The sequence below is a fragment of the Saccostrea echinata genome, unplaced genomic scaffold (assembly GCF_033153115.1).
Source record: "Saccostrea echinata isolate AGI-Se365-2 ecotype Australia unplaced genomic scaffold, CSIRO_AGI_Sech_v1 ptg000001l, whole genome shotgun sequence".
Taxonomy (NCBI): Eukaryota; Metazoa; Mollusca; class Bivalvia; order Ostreida; family Ostreidae; genus Saccostrea; species Saccostrea echinata.
The window spans coordinates 28,171,698-28,195,713 of NW_026889750.1; the positions used below are offsets into that span (position 1 = coordinate 28,171,698).

Below are 24,016 nucleotides of genomic sequence, written 5' to 3' on the forward strand. Positions count from 1 at the left end.
TTTAACTGCCATTGCCGGCATTGCCAGACTCTCTCAAGAACCACTGCAGGGGATGAGACTCTCCCAAAGGCCATACATGCATTTGAGGACTCTCCGAAGAGCCATTGCAGCATTGGGAGACTCTCTCAATGGCCAGTGCAGGCATTGCACGACTCTCTATGCATTGACTGACTGTGGAGTCGACCAATGTCTGCATTAGCTGACTGTGAAGTTAGCCAATATCTGCATTGACAAATTGTGGAGTTGTCAAATGCCTGCATTGATTGACAGCGCTGATAGACAATGCCTGCATTGAAAGACTTTGGGTTCAGGCAATACACAATGGAGTCGGCCGATGAGTGCATTGAGAGACATTATAATTCATTGTTTGAAGCCTACATTCACTCTACATGGTCATGAAATCCCTGCATTGAGGAATTGTAAAATGATTTTACCTGCATTGGCAACAGTTCTGCAAATTATATAGCTTTGCAACGATGAACCCTGAAAAGACAATATTATTCAAAAAATAGATTGGACAAAGAAAACAAATGCTCATAATCCTAATATATTTTATTTTATGAAATGATTCTTTGACTGCCTCATGATAAATGTATGTACTTGTATCTAGTCCCAAAGTGGAGTCCATGGTCGATGTGGATAAAGTCTGGTCCCACTGAGTTCCGTTTCCGGGTTTGTCTTTCCCATGAAACCGGAAGTCCAGGATGTGACGGGAAGTCGATTGAGGAGAGGAAGTGTAGAAGTCGTCAAGTAGGTTATTGTCAGTCTACGCTAGGAAAGACCATTCCTAGAAAGGAGCATAAATGCGAAGGAAGCGACGTTGCCGATTACACAAAACTAGGTAAACTGGGATTAATCTATCTACAAATCCTTTGACCTCTGTCAAAGGTTTCCTTTTTTACTGCGATGTGGCTCCGTACAATATATCATACACTGAGAATAGAGTTAGATACATATGATTTGAAAATGAATTACATGTATCTAAAATCCGCTAAACGTAATTTGACTTTACATTAATATGAGTGTTCGATAATTTAGATTTAAGAGCAAATACAATACTTATATTAAGAGGAATTTTATATTACTTTCAGATATATTGCTCCCAAGATTAAAAAATGAAGGTGAGTATTTTTTAGTGCGATTTGTTAAACTTTCCAACGTTACGTAACCATTTGCAGATTTCTCTATTGTTTATTCTTAACTATGTAATGATTTAACCGCTCTGATGGGACTTTGATGATCTTGGAAATTGCTTTATATCGATGAAATATAGAGAAGTATGACTCATGAATTTATCTGATGTTTTAATTTTTACACACACTCGCTTTTTCCTAGGTTTCCTGCATCAACGTAAGGAAGATATTGATTTTATTGTGCATAAAATACACAGCTATGAATCCTTAAAAATACTTTATTTTTAAATATTTTTTGGTGTAAATCCTTTCTTTTATGATTGGTTCAAGAGGGAAAAAAACTTTGAAAATACGGAGAGATAATGTTTTATCCATTTCTCGCAGTAATTTGTTTTCCACAGAAGAATCCCACATCTGCCATAAAGAGAAATATTTTTTATATTTCACTAATGTACCATTGATCATACAGGAATCTAGAATTTAATGAAGAGTAAAAACCACAGTGAGAGAGGTTTTCCAATTGTAAACAGTCCCTGTGGTGTGTATCAGATGTAGGATATGTTCAGTACGTTTTCAATGGGTGAAAGCATTTCGAATTCAAATCCAACTTATGAGTACGTGCTACTATTAGGGGGAATCATACGGCACTGAATCTTCTAAAACAAAGATTAATCAGAAATAGAAACCATTTATAGTTCTTTTATCCCTTCATTTTCTAAATTTGACTTTAACTTTAATACATTTTTTTCAATATTCAAGTGAAAGTGACTTTTATTCATACAAGTTATTAAGATAGATTTTAAAGATTATTCTTCTTCTTATGTTTTCCTTGGTTGTAATTTCCAAATACTGAGGAGGTGTTCCTTGACAGGAATACTGAACGAATATAGGATTTATCGACTAACAAAGCCATGCATTATGTCATCTATTTTGTTATAATTTTGTTCTGTGCTGTGCACCCACTCATTCCTCCATGGACGACTTCTAGATTGTTCTTAATTTGGCATACCCAGCAACAATTCGTGATACAAAATGTAATTTAGATAGCAAAGGACAACGGGAAGTTTTCTTTTCACAGATTCATCCTATTTTTATCTTCTAACATTCTTGTTAGCATCGTGTATGTCGCAAGTCTTTCAAGTCAAACAAAGGGCATATTTAATATTTCCGATGTGGATTGTAATAAATCCTTTTTCTGATGAAATACGTGATTCCACTAAGAACCAAATTAACCTCGAGACTGAATCTTAAGCATGGAATTTGACAACTCAGCAAAATGTAGCACCGTGTTTTGCGCAAAGGCCAAAAAAAAAAACCAGCATAAAATCGTTAAATCATTGATAATCTTTACATGACACAATGGGGGTAGTAATTTCATTCGTTTCAGACACTTGACTCATATGTTGCCAATCGTTCATTTTTTTTATTTTTCCCGTAGAAATAACTGCATCATGCATTTAATCAATAAATTTACTTTTGAGGTAGACAAATTTCCAGTGGGAGATAGCAAACTGGAGTTTTAATTATTTATTTGGCAAAAAAAAGAATGCATAATGTATTGCTTAATTTTTTTTAATATCATATGTTATTCTCACTTGCAGATTATGACTGCATGTTCTCTCTGTATGACACCGCTGAGTCCAAATTTGTCCATACAAATTGGACCCTTGACCAACTGTTAAATAAAGGGGATTCCGTCGTTTGGTGTGCCCACAGAGGCATATTTATTCCTTTTGTATCTGCAAATCAGAGATGCAATCATCATCTCAAAAACTTCTGCAGCAAACCAAAGGTCTGTGAAAAAAAGAAAAGAAAGGGTCTAAAGGACCGTGGAGACTTTAAGAAGAAGTGTTGGAAAAAATTCCTCTTGGGCGAATCTCTTCCAGTTGCACTTCCTCTAAAAGATAAGTATTTCATCTGTCAGAGATTTGCAGACGATACTGAATTTGCTCACATATTTGGAAACAAGCCTTTCTACACAACAGTATACGACACTAGAAGGAAAATTCCGCTGATTTCATTTGGGCGCTTCAGCAATCTTGGAGATAAGTCTTGGCCCGCCGTTCCTTCAATGATTGAGAAGGGTATGTTTACCTTACTTGTGAACATTGTGTATTAAAAAAAAGAAGCTTTTGCAACTGTTTTGGTATGTATTGGCTTTTTGCGCGTTTTCATTCATTTACCCGGTATGTATAGCTTCATGGCATTTTATTTATTTCACGTAACATTTTCAGTAAAGACTGGAGTTTAGATTAGATAAAAATTGAAATAAGCGAAAGAGTAATGTGTTCAAAATACATGCATCACATGTGTTCGCTTGACATTTATCTACTTATTTATTTAAAAAAAATATTTCCTTAATTATGAGCAACATTTGCTTGTATCATTTTTAAAGTAAAATTTGTGAGTAATACTTTGTTTTTAAAGTTCCCTTACCACAAGGTTACTAGTTTATTTTTCGAACAATCTTACAGGTCTTAAGAAAATTGAACCAATGGATGTCGGTCTGAAAAGAAAGAGAGAGCCCAATGGACTACAGTATGTATCAACCGAGGATATGACCTTCGAACAAAGATGTCAGCTTGGGGAGTACCAGGCCATCGAGTCTGACTATGAGAACCAGCCATACCAGCTACAATATCTACTGGCTCCTGAGATAGCAGGAAGTGACGTTGCAAAGCGGATCGCTACCCTTTCGATGACCAATACTGTCCCTATTCATGCCTCTATTTACAGCGCTTGGAAACAGGCGTTAGAAAGTGTTAGAAAATACGCCATCAATGTTTGTGGAGTTGTTAACTTGGACCAAAATGTAGAGAACCATCATAGAAGAAAGAAGAATAACTCCCCTGATATACATATTGTAGCCGGAGGGGTGCCATCTCAGAATAAAACGATTGGAAATGATGTAAATGTCCCGGACGTCATTTGGTTGGCTGGATGTTGTGTAAAAGGTGGTGAAACCAAGTCTTTTGCAATCTACGTTAGAAACGTCCAAAATGGACAAATTATTTCAGCCCCTGTAGAACAAGTGGAGGTTCTTCTATCAGATCTTCATAAAACAGAACCAACAGTTCGGTTATTTCCGGCACTGAACGGAATGTGTGCAGACTTACAAAATGACGTATCGAAATACGTGATTGTTTGAAAGGTATTGCAAACGCAGTGTTAAACAAAAACATTATTTTGTTCAGTTTTCCCTCTCATATCTTGGAAATAATACTCAGCAATTTATAAAATCTGTGCACAAAAGGATTTGATCTACTTAAGGATTTGTTTGATCAATGTGAATTACACTAAATCAAAATTAAGATGACAAACGTAACAAGTTTGTTTCAAAAATCTACAATTGAGATGATTTAGGTTGTTTAAGGAGTATAAATGGTCCTTATTTTCATTTGAAGTATAAAAGCAATAGAAATCATTCTACATTCATATTTGTATGTACAGAATCGTCGATATATTGATGTTTATATACATTTTTATTTCTACAGTTTTTGGTACAATGCCCTTTACATTGCAATACTGAAAGGCGAAATACTCAAAGTATATTTCAATATTTGGAGTATTCTTTCAACTTGATAGAGAAAAAAAGAGTAAATTAATGGAGCTCCAAAAGTGACATTCATAATGTTGTGAAAACTTCTTGAGTAGACTTATGATATTCGACCTATTGTTTATAAACAAACTCGGCAAAAGAATATCAATTTTATTCCTTTTTCCCAAAGGAATAGTTTATAGATTGATGAAACTTGGAATGTGCAGTATTTTGCATTTTCTAGCACTGTTAAGTTTTCTTGGTTCAAAAAGGGTAATTGAAGTCACAATTTGCTTTCAGTGTTCAATCTCAGTGTACATATTCTTTTAGATATATATTTCGCTTTTCCCATTTTCAGTGCATTGCATTCATTTACATGGAGTAGAAAGTTTTCCTTCTTAACGACATTTAACCAGTCATACTCCCAGAGCTTTCTTATATTGAATATTACTTACATGTACAAACAACATTGTAACTACAACTGTACAACTAGGTTATTACATATCTCGGTTATAAAGCTCACAAAATCTGTTATTGGTGTGACTTTTATTTTCGAGCCCATCAAACAGAAATGAACACAGCATATGTATTATTACAAGAAACTACCTTACAATTTACCTATAAAATAATACTTCATGACAATTTTATCATTTAGGTAGCTTGCATTGACCCAAGCACGTATACTCAAGAAAATACCCGTATACTCAAGAAAATACCCAAACTGCTTGTTAAAATCTGATGAATTAGCTCATGCAGTAGTTTAACATTTAGGTTCAAGTTATAGCTTATAAGCAAACTTGTATGATGATACTTTGTAACATACCTTTTAAAGGTATCTAATAGATATATAGATCATTGGCTTTATCCATTGAACCCATAATTATATGTACCTAACTCTAGCAATTGTGTTGTTGTTTATTATACATATATAACTTATTACGATTTAAGTGTAAATATCTTAATATTCGAATTCATGTCATGTATTGTTAATATTTTATTTTAGTTATATTGCATTCCATTCTGTTCGTGTTATTGCTGAATAAAATTGGTTTTCTTTAGGATGGTCTTATAATATCTTTTAAAAATAGAGAAGGGATATAGATCATTAATTATGTATCTTTTAGATGGGCATTCCTAGAATTGATGTACTGGCCACATCGATCTGTGATTCTGTCTGATAAATCTATGATTCCTGGTCTCATTAACTAGTATGTGAACTCTCCTTCGTGAACTCTGGCAAAAGTATTGTGTATTAAAAAAGTTAATGAAAGGTTATTGCACGTTCATTCACTAGCCATTAATGAGAAACATCGGATTTGCATCATGATGGATTTCCGTCATGCTATTTCTATTCCACACTTCTTTATTTTCTCCAAAATGCTCTGTGTGTATTTCAAGATGATTAAAATTCTCTGTTGGCCCTTTGGTTTTGAGAACTAATCTCCAACAAAAATCTTTTCGATTTAAAACTTTTCCGTCTCATTAACTCGAATTTACAGTTTTGTGATTCAAGTCAATGTTTTAATATTCCTATTAATTATGGTCTACTCTCCTTTATTGCCTACGTTCTGAAAATTTCAGCCAAATTCCATTTTCTGCTTTGGAAAAGTTGCCCTTTTCTAAAACTGGTGGAAACTAAAATGGAATATAAATGAAGCAATCAATGATTAAGAATCGTCACGAAATTTAGCTCTATCGAAAAATTCTTTTATTGCATCACATTATTCAATACTTGCCTCGGTGTCAGGAAGAGTGGAAACTTCATACTGCTGTAATAAAGAAACTAAAGCTAATTTGACTTCCAGAATAGCAAAATCCTTCCCAAAACAGTCTCTTGGACCAAGTCCAAACGGTAGAAAGTGGCTGAGGTGTGATAATGGGAACCGTTCTTCTGAAAACCTAAGTTAAGAATATTAAGGGTTATTTATGAGACTTTTATTGAAGATATCATATATCACTTTTTTAGGAACAAGATTTGACTACTCCATCACAAACACCATTTTTTTTTTAAAAAATACAGTTAAAATGCAATAAACAATTGTTGATTTTACACTCTAATTTGAATCTCATATTTTGCTCTGTCATATTGTTAACATTAAGGCCCAATCTGTTCTGGTAGCCATCTATTTTAAGTACCTCTCGGGATCGAATTTCTCTGGTTCTGACCAGACATCGGGATCATGATGCAGTGCATATGTAGACACTGTGACATCCATTCCCTCCGGTATACTTATTCCATTGATAACAATTTCTGTATTTGTGGTTCTATTAAATCTGAATGAAAAGCAGGAAAATAAGAGGGAATTAAATATTTGTGTATCATCATTAGTATTCAGAGAAATGGTAAAGCAGATTTTCTAATAATTAAATGTCTCATTCTGAAATGGATTTTTCCCCTTCTTATTCGCTAAAATGTCTGAGGTCAATTGAACAAGTTATATATAAGGCATGATAGAACAAGATACATGAACGTGATCTTTTGATTGTGAACCCACAAGCCAAATAACAAAATCCCGTCCCCCCGTGATCAAAAAGCCCTGAAAGGAAATAGATAACTTTCTAGTAGTAAAATACAAATTATGTTTAGTGTTTCACAGCCTTGTTTAATATTCTAATCCTTGATGAAGATTCTGAGATCAAATCTTAAGGTTTCACGTGTGTCATGAAAATATCTATAAGTTGTCTTATGATAATATCTCCACAAGCTAAAAAACGTATGCCTGTAAAATGATATTGGTTGAAATGAACAAGGAAGGTTTGTTTGAGCAGAATAAAAAAAACCCAGTATACAGTCAAACCTCGTTATCTCGAACTCAATGAGACCGAGTTCGAGATATCCGAAGATTCAAGATATACAATATAAAATACTTAAAAGAATAAGTGTTTGGGACTTCCTTATCACTTCGACATATCCGTGGTATTCGATCTAGATATCAGTGTTCGAGATACTGAAGTTCAACTGTAATTAATTTTTAACATGATACAGGAGAAACATCCCAACGTGTACCTAAGAAATGGTGGAAACAACCGAAGGCTCTCATTCACACATTGTTGTAAATATTTCAGCTTCTGTACATCTTCCCAAGTTGACAGCTTCTAGAAAGAAATTTTATGAGTTGTTAATTAATTAGTTATAATATATGAATGAAGATAACGAACAGTGATCGATCTAAAAAAAAAAAAAAACTACAAATAATACAAGTATGTGATCTGGGCATAAAACGCACATTCCTGGAAATTCCAGAGGTGGGATCAGGTACCTAGAAGGAGTAGGCATCCCCTGTCGACAGGTCACATCCGCCTTGAACCGTAAATATTGATCAGGTGGACGGAAAAAATCCGTAATCAATTTAGTATAAAAACAATAACCTAATAAATCTTATGAAACTTCTCATATTTTATTTGCAAAAGGCAGCATATTTTAAACTTGCAACATTGACAGGCCTAAGATGGAAACAAAATGACACAAGAAAATCAATAAAATTGCTGTCGGTCAGACGGCTCTCTTTTTCTAGAAACATACATCTACATGAAACGTGATATTCAACTTTATCATAGAAATCATTTGAAACATCACATAGAAAATCGAAGGTAGTCCGACGTGTTATAAAAAATATCTTTAAAAAAAAAACTGAAATGGAATGGAATTCTTTGCGTCTGTAATTGAAAGAATAAAGGATGTTAGCTTTTGAGAATGATACAGTATGATTCAATTATCGATTATTAGTTTAAGGAGATATGGTTTTAAAAATTCATGAACTAAAAAAATCTGAATGACATTTACTTTTGAAGTAAACTGTATGCAATAAAATGCCTAGACAACCTTGGAATCAAAGACAAGACTATGAAATATTTTCATATTGATTAAATAAAGACAACCAGGCAAGATTTGAGGTTATAGATACCGATACATTTTGATTTTTGTGAAAATTTAATTTTATCAACATTTTTGGTTTGTAAATAAGAATGTGAACCATGACGGACAGGGTGAAGATAAAGAAAAGTGATAGATCTCATAAATCCTGTAAAACAAATCGATCGTGAACAGGGCAGAAAACACCAGAGGTGATATCATATGCCTAGGAGGAGTACAGCCTGTAAGCATCCCCCCGACGACCGGTCACACCCATCGGAAGCCCTCTATATTGTCATTTGTTTCGGTAAACGGAGTAATTCTTAGTCGAAATAAGTATAAAAACAATGACATAATAATTAGGGTCGTTTACTTATTTTTATTTGAAAATGAAAATAAGTACACGACTATAATATAGTTGTGTACTTATTTTCATTTTCAAATAAAAATCAGTAAACGTCATTAGTATGAAACATATCAGTCAAAATATGACCAATTAGCAAAAAAAAGTCATTATAACGAAGAAATTTGCAAAATGCTGAATTTAAACAAGGGTGATGAAGTTCCATAACATCAACTTATTTGCCATTTGCCTACCTCGGTTTAATAAGTGATCGTACTTTGTGTACCGAATAACAACAAATGCAGGTTAGTGGAATAATACTACATAAGAAGGAATAAGTTGACGATGGAAAACTTGAAGTAATCCGGTTTGCCATATACATGTACGTAGTTTAGTTCTGGTTGCATGGTCATAAACACCTATAGGCACTAAATCATCCAAATATCGAAGATATGGCACACTCTGTGGGTCTTTTATTTCGAGTTCACTTTGATATACATAGTCAATATATAAATGAAAATAACGACTGTTCATTGATAAAATGTTCATGATATATATCTAAAAGCCACAACAAGAGCTTTCTTTTTCTTATATACAAGTTCCTGAATAAAATTTCTTCATAAGAATATAAAAAACAGGTCGGCTGATGATAAAGGAGTACACTTAGTGTCTATCGTATTCTAACAGATTGTTGAAAGACATGGTCTCCAAAGACTGCACTGTACAAAGGTATTTTCAATGAGGAACTCCAGAATCCTTTAACTATCAACTTCAGAGTACTTGTGTGTAAAATTAAAAATCATTTTTGCGAAGTAATTTTTTACATGCCAAGCACAAGACATAAAAAATTCCGAGTTCCATTTTTATTGAAGAAGCAATTGTCTAAGATGTCTAAAAATCTAGTCTTAAGCCTGTCTTAAGAAGTGATTGTATAAAGTGTTGAAAACTCATACTTTTTTTTTTGATTTTGGAGAAAAAGAATTGTGATTTCAAAAAATTTCTATAAGTAGAATGCAGACGGATAGGTTATCACGAAATAAAAATGTACTATATCCATGTAATTATGTTCCACTAACTTTTTTCGAGAGGTGCTAAACAAACTAAATATAATATTAACAAAATTATGAAATATACAGCTTCATAATCTGCTTGTATTGTACTTTTTAAAATAATACTAGTATTCCAAAGGAAAGATAAGGAAGAAAAAATACCATTTATATTAAAAACAGCTACATCATATCATATCAGTCTGTTTTATAGCAGGAACTTCAACTTTGAGAAAACTCACCTCTTTGTGACAATTAGAGTTTGGCGTTTTTAAACATGCTCTGATTTCATTTATCAATTTCTTCTGGCATTCAGGATGTACTGCTAGACATAAAACTGTCAGTGCTAGTGCATTAGCCACCGTTTCGTATCCGGACAGGACGAAGAATAAGCTATTAGCCGTTAGGTCGGAAATGCTTAGATCTGAAACATCAAAGTCAATCAAGTAGGTTGAACTTGCATTAGATTAGAAATATTTTTCTTTGGCGCATTGGCCAAAGACAGTATTTATACATCAAAGGAAACAGTCAGTTGCATGCTTATGATAAACAGATAAATAGATAGATATAGATGGTACTTGGAGTGGTTCAATATCAAACCTAGATTTTTTCCCTTCCTTTCTCTAGTGGTGTTTGAATTGCTGTCGGCTTCCAGCATACTTTGTAGAAGGTCATTCGATCTCTACAAAGGTTTAAAGAAAATTCTCAAATTTATTTCTCATCAATATACAAATGAAGATAACGTACGTATTAACTGCATCGTCTATGCATTCAAAATTGTATTCCCTGAGGCAATTTAAACTTTTTCACGCAGATTACCTTGATAAGTAGCCAAAATAATTGAAACCGTATACCAGTATCTGAATGAATTAAGTTATGTGTAAGCCAAAGGACACTGTTGAAATACCTTAAAGTTACATAATCTATATTATTATGTTCTCACGTTAACTGGGTTATCCCTCTTCTCTATCTCTGCCGTCATCTGGTCAATGAAAAACTTCCTGGTGTCCTTGGATATAGGGTTGTAATTTCTACACTGGAACCAGAGCCGCAAACAAGGAAGTATTGCTGTTATAAATAAGATACAAGTCTGATTATTTCCACAAAATATCATGCCTTGTTATTCAACAAGCTACATTTATAATCTAGCAGACATTTTTGAGCACATTAAATCTTTAAAATTAAAAATTAAGCGTCGATATATAATCATATTTCAATTTTAATGTGTGACTCAAGATAATGGTTAAAGAAGGAAAAAGAATACTTTTTCTAAATATTTTCTACATTATACATAATTAGTAATAACCTATTTTCAACTTAATTCAAAACTGTTTATTTAAAACTGAAATGTAAGGTTCAAGGTATAAATTGAAGCCCCCCCCCCCCCCACAATGAAATATGGAGATAACAAACAGTATTCAAACTTATAAGTCCATTTAAACAATACAAATCAGGAGCAGAGCAAACGCGGACAGCTGAAACATTAGAGGTGGGATCAGATGCCATGGAGGAGTGAGCATCCCCTGCCGACATGTCACATCCGCCGTGTGCTCCTTGACATGATCGGGAAAACCCGGAAAATTACGTAGACAATTCAGTGTGTAAATAATGGCCTAACAATTAGTATGAAAAACATCAGTCAGCATTTGACTTGATGATAGATTGTATACTTGCCAACAAGGTCATTGTATCGACCATAAAACATGAGAAATGATGACTTTAAACGAGAATGTTGATATTCTTGTTTCATCAACTTGTTTCTGTTGATATTCTTGTTTCTTCAACTTGTTTGTCAACGACATAAACATAGAGAATATGTGTGGAATGCATAATATAAATACTAGTAGGTGAGGACAATGAACAGCGATCGATCTCATAAATCCCCAACAAATACAAATCGTAAACAGGGCAAAAGCAAGGACCCGTGATAACTGCAGAGGTAGAAGGAATAACTATCCCCTGTCGACCAGATACACTCGTCATCAACCCTCAATATTAGTCAGGTAAATGTCAAACAAAATACGACCCAGCTATGGGTTGTATATTAAAAAAAACTGTCTCATTATATCGACCTTATAATTTGATAAATACTATGGAATTCCATATACGACAGCCAACTGCTTACTGCCAACTGCTCACTGCTTACTGCCAACTGCTTACTGCCAACTGCCACACATATTTGAATAAATTTTCACATTTATATTGATATTTATGTGAATTTTCATAAAACCTGGCGCGGATCTAGGATTTTTTTTACAGGAGGGGCCCACCCCATTAAAAGAAAATCCAACCCAGAAATTTCTTGACCAAAAAAAAACCAACAAAACAACAAAAACAAAAACGTAAACTCCTTTCCTATACGTGAAAAACCTATTTCGGCCGGGGGGGGGGGGGGGGGGGGTTAACATCTTATGCTTCATATTATCTATGACTTTTCATATCAACTTAACACGGATCCGCGTTTTCTAGGGGGGGGGGGGGGGGGGGCGGGAGTCCAAGGTCACTTTTAGTTGGTTTAGTATAGGTCTATACATTAAATAACTCTACAAATTCCAGGGGGTGGTCCGGACCCCCCCCTCCCAACGACCCCCCCCCCTCTAGATCCATGTATGTAAAACATAACTTATTTGGGAAAATAAAGAGATATAGATCTTTAATTTGAGAAAATATTTCACTATAGAAATTAACGGAAAATGGAACTTTATTTTCAAAACATCTTCCCCCGCGAAACAACAGATCCTTTTTTTCAGTTTTTATTCATTCCAAAGGTTTTGATGTCTCACGGGGGGGGGGGGGGGGGACGGGGCACGTGTTTAAAGATTAAAAACATGAAAATAGTCATTTTATTACCAATTTTAAATGAGATCACAAATTAAAAAAATGTACTTTATCACTTTATCAATCTCAAATGATAAATTTTACATAAGTTAAAACATACGGTGAGATTTAAGAGTCATTTATCCATTTCATTTTCATGAGTATTTGAAAATGGTGATGTTTTCAGCCTGATTTCAAAAGATGACATTTTGTACCCCCTTATGAAAGGAGTTGTAAATAAGAGCAATTAACTTTTTGTCACTGGTTTTAAAAATTATTTAACGTATGTAAAATTTAACATATGAGATTGATAAAGTGATAAAGTACATTTTTTATTTGTGATCTCATTTGAAATTGGTAATAAAATGACTATTTTCCTGTTTTTAATCTTCAAAAAACACGTGCCCCCCCCCCCCCCCCCCGTGAGACAACAAAACCTTTGGAATGAATAAAAACTGAAAAAAAGGATCTGTTGTTTCGCGGGGGAAGATGTTTTGAAAATAAATTTCCATTTTCCGTTAATTTCTATAGTGAAATACTTTCTCAAATTAAAGATCTATATCTTTGTTTTCCCAAATAAGTTATGTTTTACATACACGGATCTAGAGGGGGCGGTGGGAGGGGTGGGTGGGTGTCCGGACCACCCCTGGAATTTGTAGAGTTATTTAATGTATATACTAAACCAACTAAATGCCTTGGTGACCTTGGAACCCCCCTCCTAAAAAACGTGGATCCGTGTTAAGTTGATATGAAAAGTCATAGATTTGAAGCATAAGATGTCAACCCCTCCCTTCCCTTCGCCGAAATAGGTTTTTTACGTTTAGGGAAGGAGTTTACGTTTTTTTTTTTTTTGTTTGTTTGTTTGTTTGTTTTTTTTTTTGTCAAGAAATTGCTGGGTTGGATTTTTTTTACTGGGGTGGACCCCTCCTGTAAAAAAAAATCCTGGATCCGCGCCTGGTTTTATGAAAATTCACATAAATATCAATAGAAAAATGAAAATTTATTCAAATATGTGTGGCAGTTGGCAGTAAGCAGTGAGCAGCTGGCAGTAAGCAGTGAGCAGCTGGCAGTAAGCAGTTGGCTGTCGTATATGGAATTCCATAAAATGCTGATTTTTTTTTTTTTTTTTTTTGGTTTTTTTTTTTGGTTTTTTTTTGTTTTGAAAAGCCAACATCAATTTATTTGTCAGTAATTTGCCTTCGTTTAAAAATTGATCCTCCTCAGAACATGATCTTGAGTACCGAATCGGTTTGGAGATGTAAACACCATACAGGTGACATTAAAATTTTGCTACATAAATAGGGGAAGTTGACGATGGAAAAGCTGAAGTTATTACATCTGTCATATAGTTTAGCTGTTAGTTGGCCACTTAAGTCATTATGTTACAGACTGTAATACTTTCACTTTCAGTTCAGTGGGATATATCGACATATGAATGAGAATACTGTTAATTGGATATATCGAAATGTCGAATACAAAGCCAAAGCAAGAGTTTTCTTCTTCTCATGTAGTTTGTAAAGTTTTTAAAATAAATTCTGCATCATAATAAAATACAAGTAAAAGCAGGTCAGCTAATAAAGGAGCACAATTATTTTCCATATCTAGAATTTCCAACAAAATATAGTAAACAGATCTATACAATTGCCTTTACTAGAATTTGTTTGGAATCTGACATTTTAGTCAACAACATCCTTAAATAAATGTTGATAATAACAGAAATAGTTATTGTTGAGAGGAATTTTGTATGCAACATTTGTAAATAAAGTAGGGTAAGTACTGAAAAAAAGGTGACAGTGATAGGCTTGTTTCTCATATGGGTGGTTTATATTCTTATGTAATTCCATATTGATATAGAAAATCTTACCACACAGTGTTACAGGCTTAACAATATCTTTATTGCCAGCTTTAAATGCTTCAACAATTTTTCTGACAAAATCTTCATTAGGATTTTTATGACTGGTCACACGATGTCCAAATAGGGAGGTACACAGAACGTCCATTGAAAAATATGCACATGCTCTGTAAACGAGGTTGTAGTTGTTATACCATTTATTTAATATCAAAAAGAATGTCAATAAACGATTTCGAAGACTTACTCGTAAAAATCGAAGCCATGTTTATTGGCCAGGGTCAATTCCTTCACGTGATCTACCAATTCTTCTGCACACTCATTTACGATGGTTACTACCTGCAAAAGAAAGCCGGATTTATCTTCAATTGTCATGGTTGGCGGATTACATTCTCCATTTTTCTTTTTTAAAAATTTGAATGTTATTCATTTACGCATATTATTTTGATTTTATATGTAATTAGATAAAAAAAAAAAAATAAGTAGGGCTGTTTTAGAGATATATGAATTCATTAAATTCTTGGTGAATGATAATCAATGATAAATTTAGTGATACCAAAATCACAATATGTTCACTGGCCTCAGTGAGGATAATTGTATAACATGTTTATTAGCATGCAAGAAAAAAAACTTTTATTTCATGAGTTGTTGTAGAATTGTTGCCTAAAAAAATTCTTTTCTTTTTAAGCAAGGCATTTACGAGTGAGCAACAATGAATCTAGGTTAAATTCTACATAAAACTCCCGGTTTTTTCCTCTCTCCCTTAAAATCATATCAACAAAGAAATTCGTATTTCGAAAGAAAAAGGGGTCAACGTTATCGACTAGTAATCAAATTCCTTTTGAAAACACTATGTGATGGTTGACATTAAACATTGTATCTGGGCGGTAGATTAGGGAAAGGATTGTCAAGTCTATGAACAACAAAATCAGAGCGGGATCCATTATAAAAAAAAAATTGCGATACAGAGTTCATGTATGAATTTATCAATATTGCATAAATTTTCTGAATGACGACAAGACAGCCTACATAGTTTGCGGAATTTCAGAATACATTATAAATTTCATTATCACACATTTCAGCACTTGAATCTCATGATTATTTATTTATTACACGTACCAAAGCATAAGCACACTTACATGTACTCATTTTCTGCCCTTACTTGTTATACAATAATTGGGATATGTATAAAAAATTCCCTAACAAGACTTCATTCTTAATGTATGTGTGTTAATTTTTAGTTATTATATTTTGATATTTCTCTGATATATTTAAAATGAGAAATGCCATCAAAGAAAAATGATCTATTCTAACAATAATAATTCGATTCTGTATTAACCTTATTCTCTATAGCTGTAATATTCTAAACACCCCTTTAGCATTCAATCCAAAACGGAAAAAAGTACACTGAATAAAAAATGGTATGTATTAAGTCTATTACTTTCTAGTCTTCCGTTACTTACACCTGATTTTTGGAGTTTTGCGGGACAAAATAACGGCGCCAATCTCCTGCGAAGAATCTCCCACTTCTCATCCTTTGCCAACGCCACAGCTGATTGCAGAGTACAGCCTAGGTTCATAATACTCTAAAACATGCATAAAATAGACATCATTGAGTAAAAGCTGACAGCAGAGTACAGCCTAAGTTCATAATACTTTAAAACACAAACAGAATTGACAGACTTTATTTTTAACGCCTTCTTACATGCTTATTCGCCTATTTTAACAGCAGGGTAGGATTTGTTTGATACTTCCACTACAGACTAGCAAAAATGGACATGTTTGGAAAACTTTTTGAGCAATCAAACATATTTGCTTCAAATTTGAAAAGAATATGGAGACATGAATACTGGACAAAAACAAAGCAGAACTCAAAGCACCCTTTTGAATGAGAATACCTTATCTCCCTACTTTCACATAGAAATGACTTCAATGCTTTTTAAGTATGTCAAACACAAGCTGTTTTTTCCCAAACATTAGTATTTAGGATGTACAAAAATGTAGGCAAATTCAGCGCAACTTACTGCATATTTAGAATTCTATGCTAATGTTTTAATCATTTCAGTGAATTTTTTTTTTCACTGCCATGCATCAATTGCATTGTACTGTAATACTTGATTATTAGCAAGTCATGTCATTTTATTCTCATTCTCCATACAAGGTTTCTCTCTTTTAACAAGCATTCTGAGAGTATTGCATTAGCAATACTAGTCCCCTACCGGCAAGTGTAATCTGGTTCCGTTCCCGTTAAAAATTGAAAATGCCATAATTCCGTCAAAAATTAATGAAGCGGGACGAAATGCAAACTTGATCTATAACTAATCAAGTTAAAGCCACATACCAAAAATCAGCTCAATATCTACAAGCGTTTAGAAGAAAATTGCGGAAAACCCGTAAAAATTGAAAAGGCCGTAATTCCGTCAAAAATCAATGAAGCGGAACGAAATGCAAAGTTGATCTGTAACTCATCAAGATACACTTACATACCAAAAATCAGCTCAATATCTGCAAGCGTTTAGGAAAAAAGTGCGGAAAACCAAGTGGGACAGACTGACAGACAGACAGAGGGACAGACAGACAGACAGACGGACAGACAGACAGACAGACGGACGGACAGACGGACGGACAGACTCAGAGGAAACCTATAGTCCCCTCCGGTTTCACCGGTAGGGGACTAATAACAGATACTGTTCGTTATCTCTACATATTTCATGCTTAGTCTATAGATAGATTTGTTCTTCTTCAGGATGTATCTATATCAAAAAAGGAGAAATAACCTTGAAGAAAGTTTACCTCCTATCTTGAAGATACGCCATTTTCATTTTTTTTAAAAATATATCCTGTTTTAAATGAAATTTCTCTATATGAAGAGGTACATGTATATTACTGAAAACGTTCCTAACTGAAGAAGTATTTTTAGAATGAATTGTAAGATGAATGGACCTTTTTCTTTGTTTATGAAAACAACTGTTTTGAGAATTCAAAAATTGCACAGGTTTTCTATAGACAAACGCATGCATAACACCTGTCGTCTTATAGAAATACGAATCTGTAAAGCCTTTTCCTCCTTCTAAAAGCGATCGAACCCTCAGTCTGTCAGTTTCTTGGGTTTTCTTTTATTTATCAACCTATCCTCATTAATGAACTTTCGCAGAATATTTGTAATTTCAGGCCCGTAGGAAGCAAATTCACTTTGAGGGGGCACAACCATACATTTTCAGTTGGGGGAGCACTGTCAACTACCAAAAAAAAAAAAAGGTCATCAGACGTTATTTTTGAGGGGGCACAAGCATAAAGTAGACATGTTTTCTAAAGTAGTATATACATCGGCTAAATTATTGGGGGGGGGGGGGGGCACGCCCCCCCCCCGGTTCCTACGGCCATGAATTTACAGGATAATCAAGATTTTTTTTTACATCGTAGATTCCTACCGCTCTGTTTCTGAAGCAGTTGAACTTTTTTACACAAACTTCGTGAATAAAGTCAGCATCACTCGTCAATAAAGAAGGTTTGTGTCCAACATAAATGCTAAAAAAAGAGAAAGGAAAAAAATAAAGCACTGCATTTAAAATAAGATTGTAGAAAGACAACAGGCTATGATGGTAATAAATGCTTATGCTACTTTCATCAAATTTATGATAGCTTGCAGTAAGTTAGTAGGTTAACTTAAGTGTTCTTGTACGGCAAAGTACATCTACAAGTACGCCTCAAAATCAAGCTAACTAAAACAATACAAAATTATATCTTGTCCTTTAGAAGTCCGAAGATCTGACTGAACAACATTACAGACCATGCAAAGGACCCCAAACTGTAGTTACTCTTTTCTGCACAGAGAGATGAGAAAGTTCAAAATGCTGAAGAAAATATGGATCTTCAACAATTTTGTTGCACGGACGAAGCAATATTAATAACTGAATATACACATACTTGATTTACATGCATACCCGACAATTTTTCCGTATTTTGATACCAATTCCAAATCTGTTTTAGCAATCCCCTATAAAAAAAAATCTTAACTGTATTCATGATTAGTTTATGTATAAAGATAAGAAAAAATATACAAATAAATCCTGCTGCAATTTTTCACAAAATTTAACAAAACACTGTTGAGGCCATATTACAAACGGTAAAAATCTAATAATTAAATTATTAGTCAATAATAGAGAATAGTCAGTTTAAAAGCAACTTAAAAACTAGACAAGAGGCCCATGGGCCACATCGCTCACCTGAGCACATTGGCAAGGCAAAAGCACAAATCAGTTCAGTATTGAAAAGATTAAGGGGGGGGGGGGGTTGAATTTTAAACTTCCTGATGATGCTTCCATGTCAATATAACAAATGGCTTTGTTGTACTTGAGAAGTTTTAAAAAAAAAATTCCCATATATTCCTTTGTAAAAATTTGATCCCCCATTGTGGCTCCTCCCTATCCCAGGGGTCATCATTTGAACAAATTTGAATCTACACTACCTGAAGATGCTTCCATATCAAAATGACTAAACATGATTTTCAGTTCTTGAGAAGAAGATATTTTCCTATATGTTCCTATGTAAAATTTTCGATCCCCCATTATGCCCCATCCCTATCCCCAGGGGGTCATGATTTGAACATACTTGAATCTACACTACCTGAGGATACTTCCACATAAATATGATCAATCAGGGCTTTGCTGTTCCTGAGAAGAAGATTTTTAAAGATTTTTCCTATATATTTCTACGTAAAACTTTGATCCTCCATTGTGGCCCCGCCCTACCCCTGGGGGGTCAAGACTTGAATAAATTTGAATCTACACTACCTGAGGATGCTATCATATAAATATGACCAATTTGGGCTTTGCTGTTCCTGAGAAGAAGATTTTTAAAATTTTTTCCTATATATTTCTATGTAAAACTTTGATCCTCCATTGTGGCCCCGCCCTACTCCAGGGGGTCATGATTTGAACAAACTTGAATCTACACTACCTGAGGATGCTTCCATATAAATATGACTCATCATGGCTTTGCTGTTCTTGAGAAGAAGATTTTTAAAGGTTTTTCCTATATATTTCTATGTAAAAATTTGATCCTCCACTGTGGCCCCGCCCTACCCCCGGGTGTCATGATTTGAACAAATGTGAATCTACACTACCTGAGGATGCTTCCACATGAGTTTCATCTTCCCTGGCTTTGTGGTTCTTGAGAAGAAGATTTTTAAAAGATGCTATTAATTTTTCTCTAATTCTTTATTATCTCCCCTTGAAAGAGGGCGTGGCCCTTCATTTGAACAAACTTAAATCCCCTTCACCCAAGGATACTTTGTGGCAAGTTTGGTTGAAATTGGCCCAGTGGTTCTTGAGAAGAAGTCGAAAATGTGAAAAGTTTACAGACGGACGGACAGACGGACTACAGACAAAATGTGATCAGAAAAGCTCACTTGAGCCTTCGGCTCAGGTGAGCTAAAAACATAGAAGTTCAAGTAAAGATTTCCAGATATAACAGAGCTTGGTGTTTGAAAAAAACGTAAATATATGATTATTCATACCTTTTTCTTGATTAAAGGGATGATTCCTAAAAACAAAGTAGGTTCTGGGCCAGGGATATTCAGTTGCTTAAAATACCTGTGCCTTCTCTTGCTAAACCTGGAATATAAACAGGTAAATTTTATAAGTTCTCACCGAAAGATTTTTTTTTTTCAGAGACAAGCGTTTATATATGTATGTATGAATTATTAACCTAATAACGCATAAAATTAAAACAAGATCCTCTGACGGGCCACCTAGTAGACAAGTTGAAAGAGAATTTATTTTGCCGTCTAGTTACCTTGTTTAAGTACACATTTGACCAAGCACAAAAATAAGTTTATCATTTTTCGTATAAATTCTGTCAATTGAAATACAGTGTAACGCTATTAATACTAGTAAGTCATTTCAATTTCAAATTTTCACGTTCACAGATGTTCAACGTCATTACTTCATCATTTCATCAACTTGGAAACATTTGATAGCCTATCCTCATTAACTTCTGTAAAAATAACTATATTCCTATGTTTCGTTTTTCGATCACGGATCGTTATCTTTACCTTTTTTTTTCTTTTTTAAACAGAAGTATTAAAAGATTCTTTTTTTATGCACCTGTGTTTAAACCGTGTTTGTTTTATCATCTGTAGCTAGCAATTAAAAGATTCCTTAAAATCAGAGAAACTTGTTGGGGGGGGGTCATTAAATCCTTTGGCAGTTGGGGATTTTTGCATTGCTTTTCCCCCTTTTTTTATCCATTCTACTTAAAAATGGTTTATTCTCCTCTGAAGCTGTCGTTATTAAACGTAATATCAGGTCAACACGATCGACCCAGTAAAAATACTTTAGTACTGGGTGCATTTAGAGTAAAGAAATGGGAAACTGTTTGTTCTATTTATTGTCTCAAGATCTTAACCTCAAGATACATGTAGTCCCCACATTATTATAAAATGGATAATGTATCCATACATACAACTTTGTTGTTAATTCATTTTTTTTTTTGTCACAATACATATTCAATCTCTAAGTTTTTTTTGTCATTAATTAACATAAGATCTCGTCAGAGTTATGTGATTCATTAAGAAAACACCTTGAACTAGGACCACACGATCAGGAAGTCTTTGTTGGCGTAATATGATTGTTAGATGATTAATTGATAAGAATAGTGTGTATATTGTAATTGTTTTAGTAATGCTAAATAATCGTTAATAATACATCAAATTATTCGATTTCTTCTGAATTAATTATTAATTCGTGGATAACTAATGGATTAGCGAAAATATAGCGCAACCTCCCACAAACACTAAGTACAAGTCTAGCAAGTGATTCACCTATTTCCTATTTGAGGTTCAAAATGTTGTAGAATATATTATGTAGATACTACTTCGTAAAGGTGACAGATAATAAATGGATTTTGGGCACTTTCTTCCCACTCGGGAGGGGGCACGCTCTTTTACATCTTAAATGTGTAGTCTTTTAAATCCTACACAATGATGCATTCACGTAGAGATAGGGACGGTGTACAATTACATGACCGTCTCTTTTTCTTGATGAAACCACGATTGTCAATCTTTTAGACCCGTGTTCATAAGAATGAAAAGATTTTGAAATAATGTTGTTGTTTTTTTTTAATTCAAAAATTACATCGTATAAAAATGTTTTGTCATCTTCTTCTGGTTTAAAAACCAGCGAGCATAATACACAGCTGTCCCATGTCCCAAATAAGAGGAAGATCGAAAGTTTTGAATTTGTTTTACATTTACACAAGAAAAATATTATTCTTTCTATTCAGATCAAATATATCTTAGAGTACACTTTATATACAACTAATTTCTTTACTGACAAAGGTTTTAATAAAAACATTTTTTGGACGTTTAATCGGCTATAATAATGTTTTCACCTTGTACAAACAATTTCTTATCATTTTTGTAAAGTTGATTTAAAGCACTTCTCAGAACCTACGATTAAACTATTCTCCCTTGTTATTCTGTAATTCATACTTGTCACCGATTTTGTCCTTGGTCACTTAAGACTAAAAGTTGTTTTAATAAAAATGGGCATCAAGCAATTTATCGATACAGGCTTTCTCTGCATCTTTCTCTTTAAACAATGCAGACAGACATTAAAAAGATCTTATTTGTCGAATTAGGTCAACCAAACCCATGTAGCGTACAAAATGGGGCTATAAATGAGTTAAAAGACCAGTACTGATCAGCTGATAGCATTGGATATGAAAATGTCCCCAAAAATAAATCTGCCAAGTAACCTATGGCATTAATTCGATAGCAGTATCATGATAAATTAAAAACCATAGACAAAATCAGAGTTGGTTGTTATACACGTACTTAATTAAATCTGTTAAGAAAATTAAAAATTTTTAGGTAATGAAAAGGAAAAGCGTATTCCTATATATATATATATATATATATATATATATATATATATATATATATATATATATATATATATATATATATATATATATATATATCGAAGAGCTAAAACCGTGATCTCGATACTTAAAAAGCTGATATGCAATCCTGATAAATGTATATTCACCTTTGTATTAAAATAGCACAAAAATGTGTAAAATATCTACTTACATTACAAATGCTAAAATTAAGCCCCATATTATTCCCAGCAAATATAGCCAAACCATTTTCTCCGCTTGATGTCCCCGTTTAATTCTGTCGGTCTTTGTACACTTGGCTATCAGGCTGTTAACTAACGTTCTCCGTACCAGTTCCGCCTTCCGCATTTAAATTTAAACCTGGCACTTCTTTATATACATAGCAGTGACTCCGACAGAGAATTGTTACATAATTCAGTGTAGGAGATTATTGCTTTTTGTTTGAACAGATAAGCTATATCTGTGATTTTTTTCTAAAGTTTAAGATCTGTCTTAGGATATCGGCCTTTAAAGCTAGTAAATGCATGCGTTGTACTAACTGGATTTTAATGTTTAAAATACATATACTATAACCAAATATACTTTATTTAATTGTCGGTGATGATTTAGAGAAAATTAAACCGACATGGCATCCTTCAGTATTTTATTGAATTAACTTTAGCTGACTAATATATTAATATTTATACTAATAAAACTGTATTTCTCCTGTAAGATTTTTTTGAAGTAAATACAAAGTTTATTTTGTGTGAACTACACCCGATGAGAAATGAATTTATCAACTGGCATTACTCTATAAGCTAACAAGTATGTGGAAAAGAATCCATGAAAGTATTTGAATTTAAGGACAATTTAACAATGAATACTGTCTTTCATTAATTTCCTAGATAAAGTGGAAAAAGCATGCATGACAATATAAGTAACTACATGTACATGTATAAACCATATGGTAACTAAATTTTAATGGACGACCTATCTTGTGATTCACGCTACCAGATTAGCCTTGAATGTTGGATCTGACCTACATTTTCCGGATGAGTGAACAGGTTAATTTTTAGAGCAAGCCCATTTTGAAGAGCATGTAACTATAAGTCAGTGGTGACTTAACTCGGGTGGATGATGCATCAAGGGATACACACTATCAGACATGCTTCGTATGTTGGATCTGACTAACATGGTCAGTTTTTTTACGCAGATCTATTTCCAGATTCCCATAATACCGGAAAGTTCGTTTGGTGTGAGATTTAGCCTTACTTATCCATAATATTTGTGAGGGTGACTTAGAGCTATGTAACTTTAGTTACCTGTGTTTTTTTAATCAGAAAATTAAGACCTGATGATTTTTTTTTTTCAATTTAGATTCAAAATTCTCAAAATTTAAATTATTTTATTTAAAGCGTTAAGTGTTTACACCTCATACCGATCTAGATATGTACAATCAGCAAAATCTTAGTTTTCATTTTCTCTTAAAGTCTTTCTTTTCATTCTTTGACAGATATTTTTCTATCAGCTTTAAATTCCAGACCCTAACAGACCTC

The 24,016-nt window shown here is 33.7% G+C and overlaps 2 protein-coding genes across 2 annotated transcripts in view; one reads left to right on the forward strand and one right to left on the reverse strand.

The window, feature by feature from the left end:
- Positions 1-5,729, forward strand: part of LOC133188670 (uncharacterized) — a 36,013-nt gene extending 30,284 nt beyond the window's left edge. The window contains exons 9-12 of the mRNA XM_061324176.1: positions 611-841; positions 1,092-1,121; positions 2,735-3,217; positions 3,608-5,729. Of these exons, the coding sequence (XP_061180160.1) occupies positions 611-841; positions 1,092-1,121; positions 2,735-3,217; positions 3,608-4,281 (1,418 nt within the window). The 3' untranslated portion in view covers positions 4,282-5,729. The remainder of the gene's footprint in view (positions 1-610; positions 842-1,091; positions 1,122-2,734; positions 3,218-3,607) is intronic.
- On the reverse strand, positions 5,651-22,793 carry LOC133188681 (cytochrome P450 3A5-like). Its single transcript, XM_061324187.1, has 14 exons — positions 22,675-22,793; positions 20,098-20,194; positions 18,524-18,576; positions 18,011-18,107; positions 16,039-16,165; positions 14,827-14,914; positions 14,595-14,749; positions 10,857-10,981; positions 10,514-10,595; positions 10,156-10,337; positions 7,679-7,767; positions 6,808-6,945; positions 6,408-6,570; positions 5,651-6,306 (listed from the first exon to the last, which is right to left on the reverse strand). Exons 1-14 carry the CDS (start codon positions 22,728-22,730, stop codon positions 6,226-6,228), a joined length of 1,533 nt encoding a protein of 510 aa, XP_061180171.1. The 5' UTR covers positions 22,731-22,793; the 3' UTR covers positions 5,651-6,225.
- Positions 22,794-24,016: the final 1,223 nt, after the last annotated feature.

Excerpts from the sequence above, each read along its gene's own strand:
- LOC133188681 (XM_061324187.1), bottom strand. The coding sequence starts at position 22,730 with ATGGTTTGGCTATATTTGCTGGGAATAATATGGGGCTTAATTTTAGCA. Across the intron at positions 18,577-20,097 it reads TCCCTTTAATCAAGAAAAAG|GGGATTGCTAAAACAGATTT; the intron begins GTATGAATAATC and ends TTTTTTTTATAG. Across the intron at positions 16,166-18,010 it reads ACTGCTTCAGAAACAGAGCG|AGTATTATGAACCTAGGCTG; the intron begins GTAGGAATCTAC and ends TGCATGTTTTAG.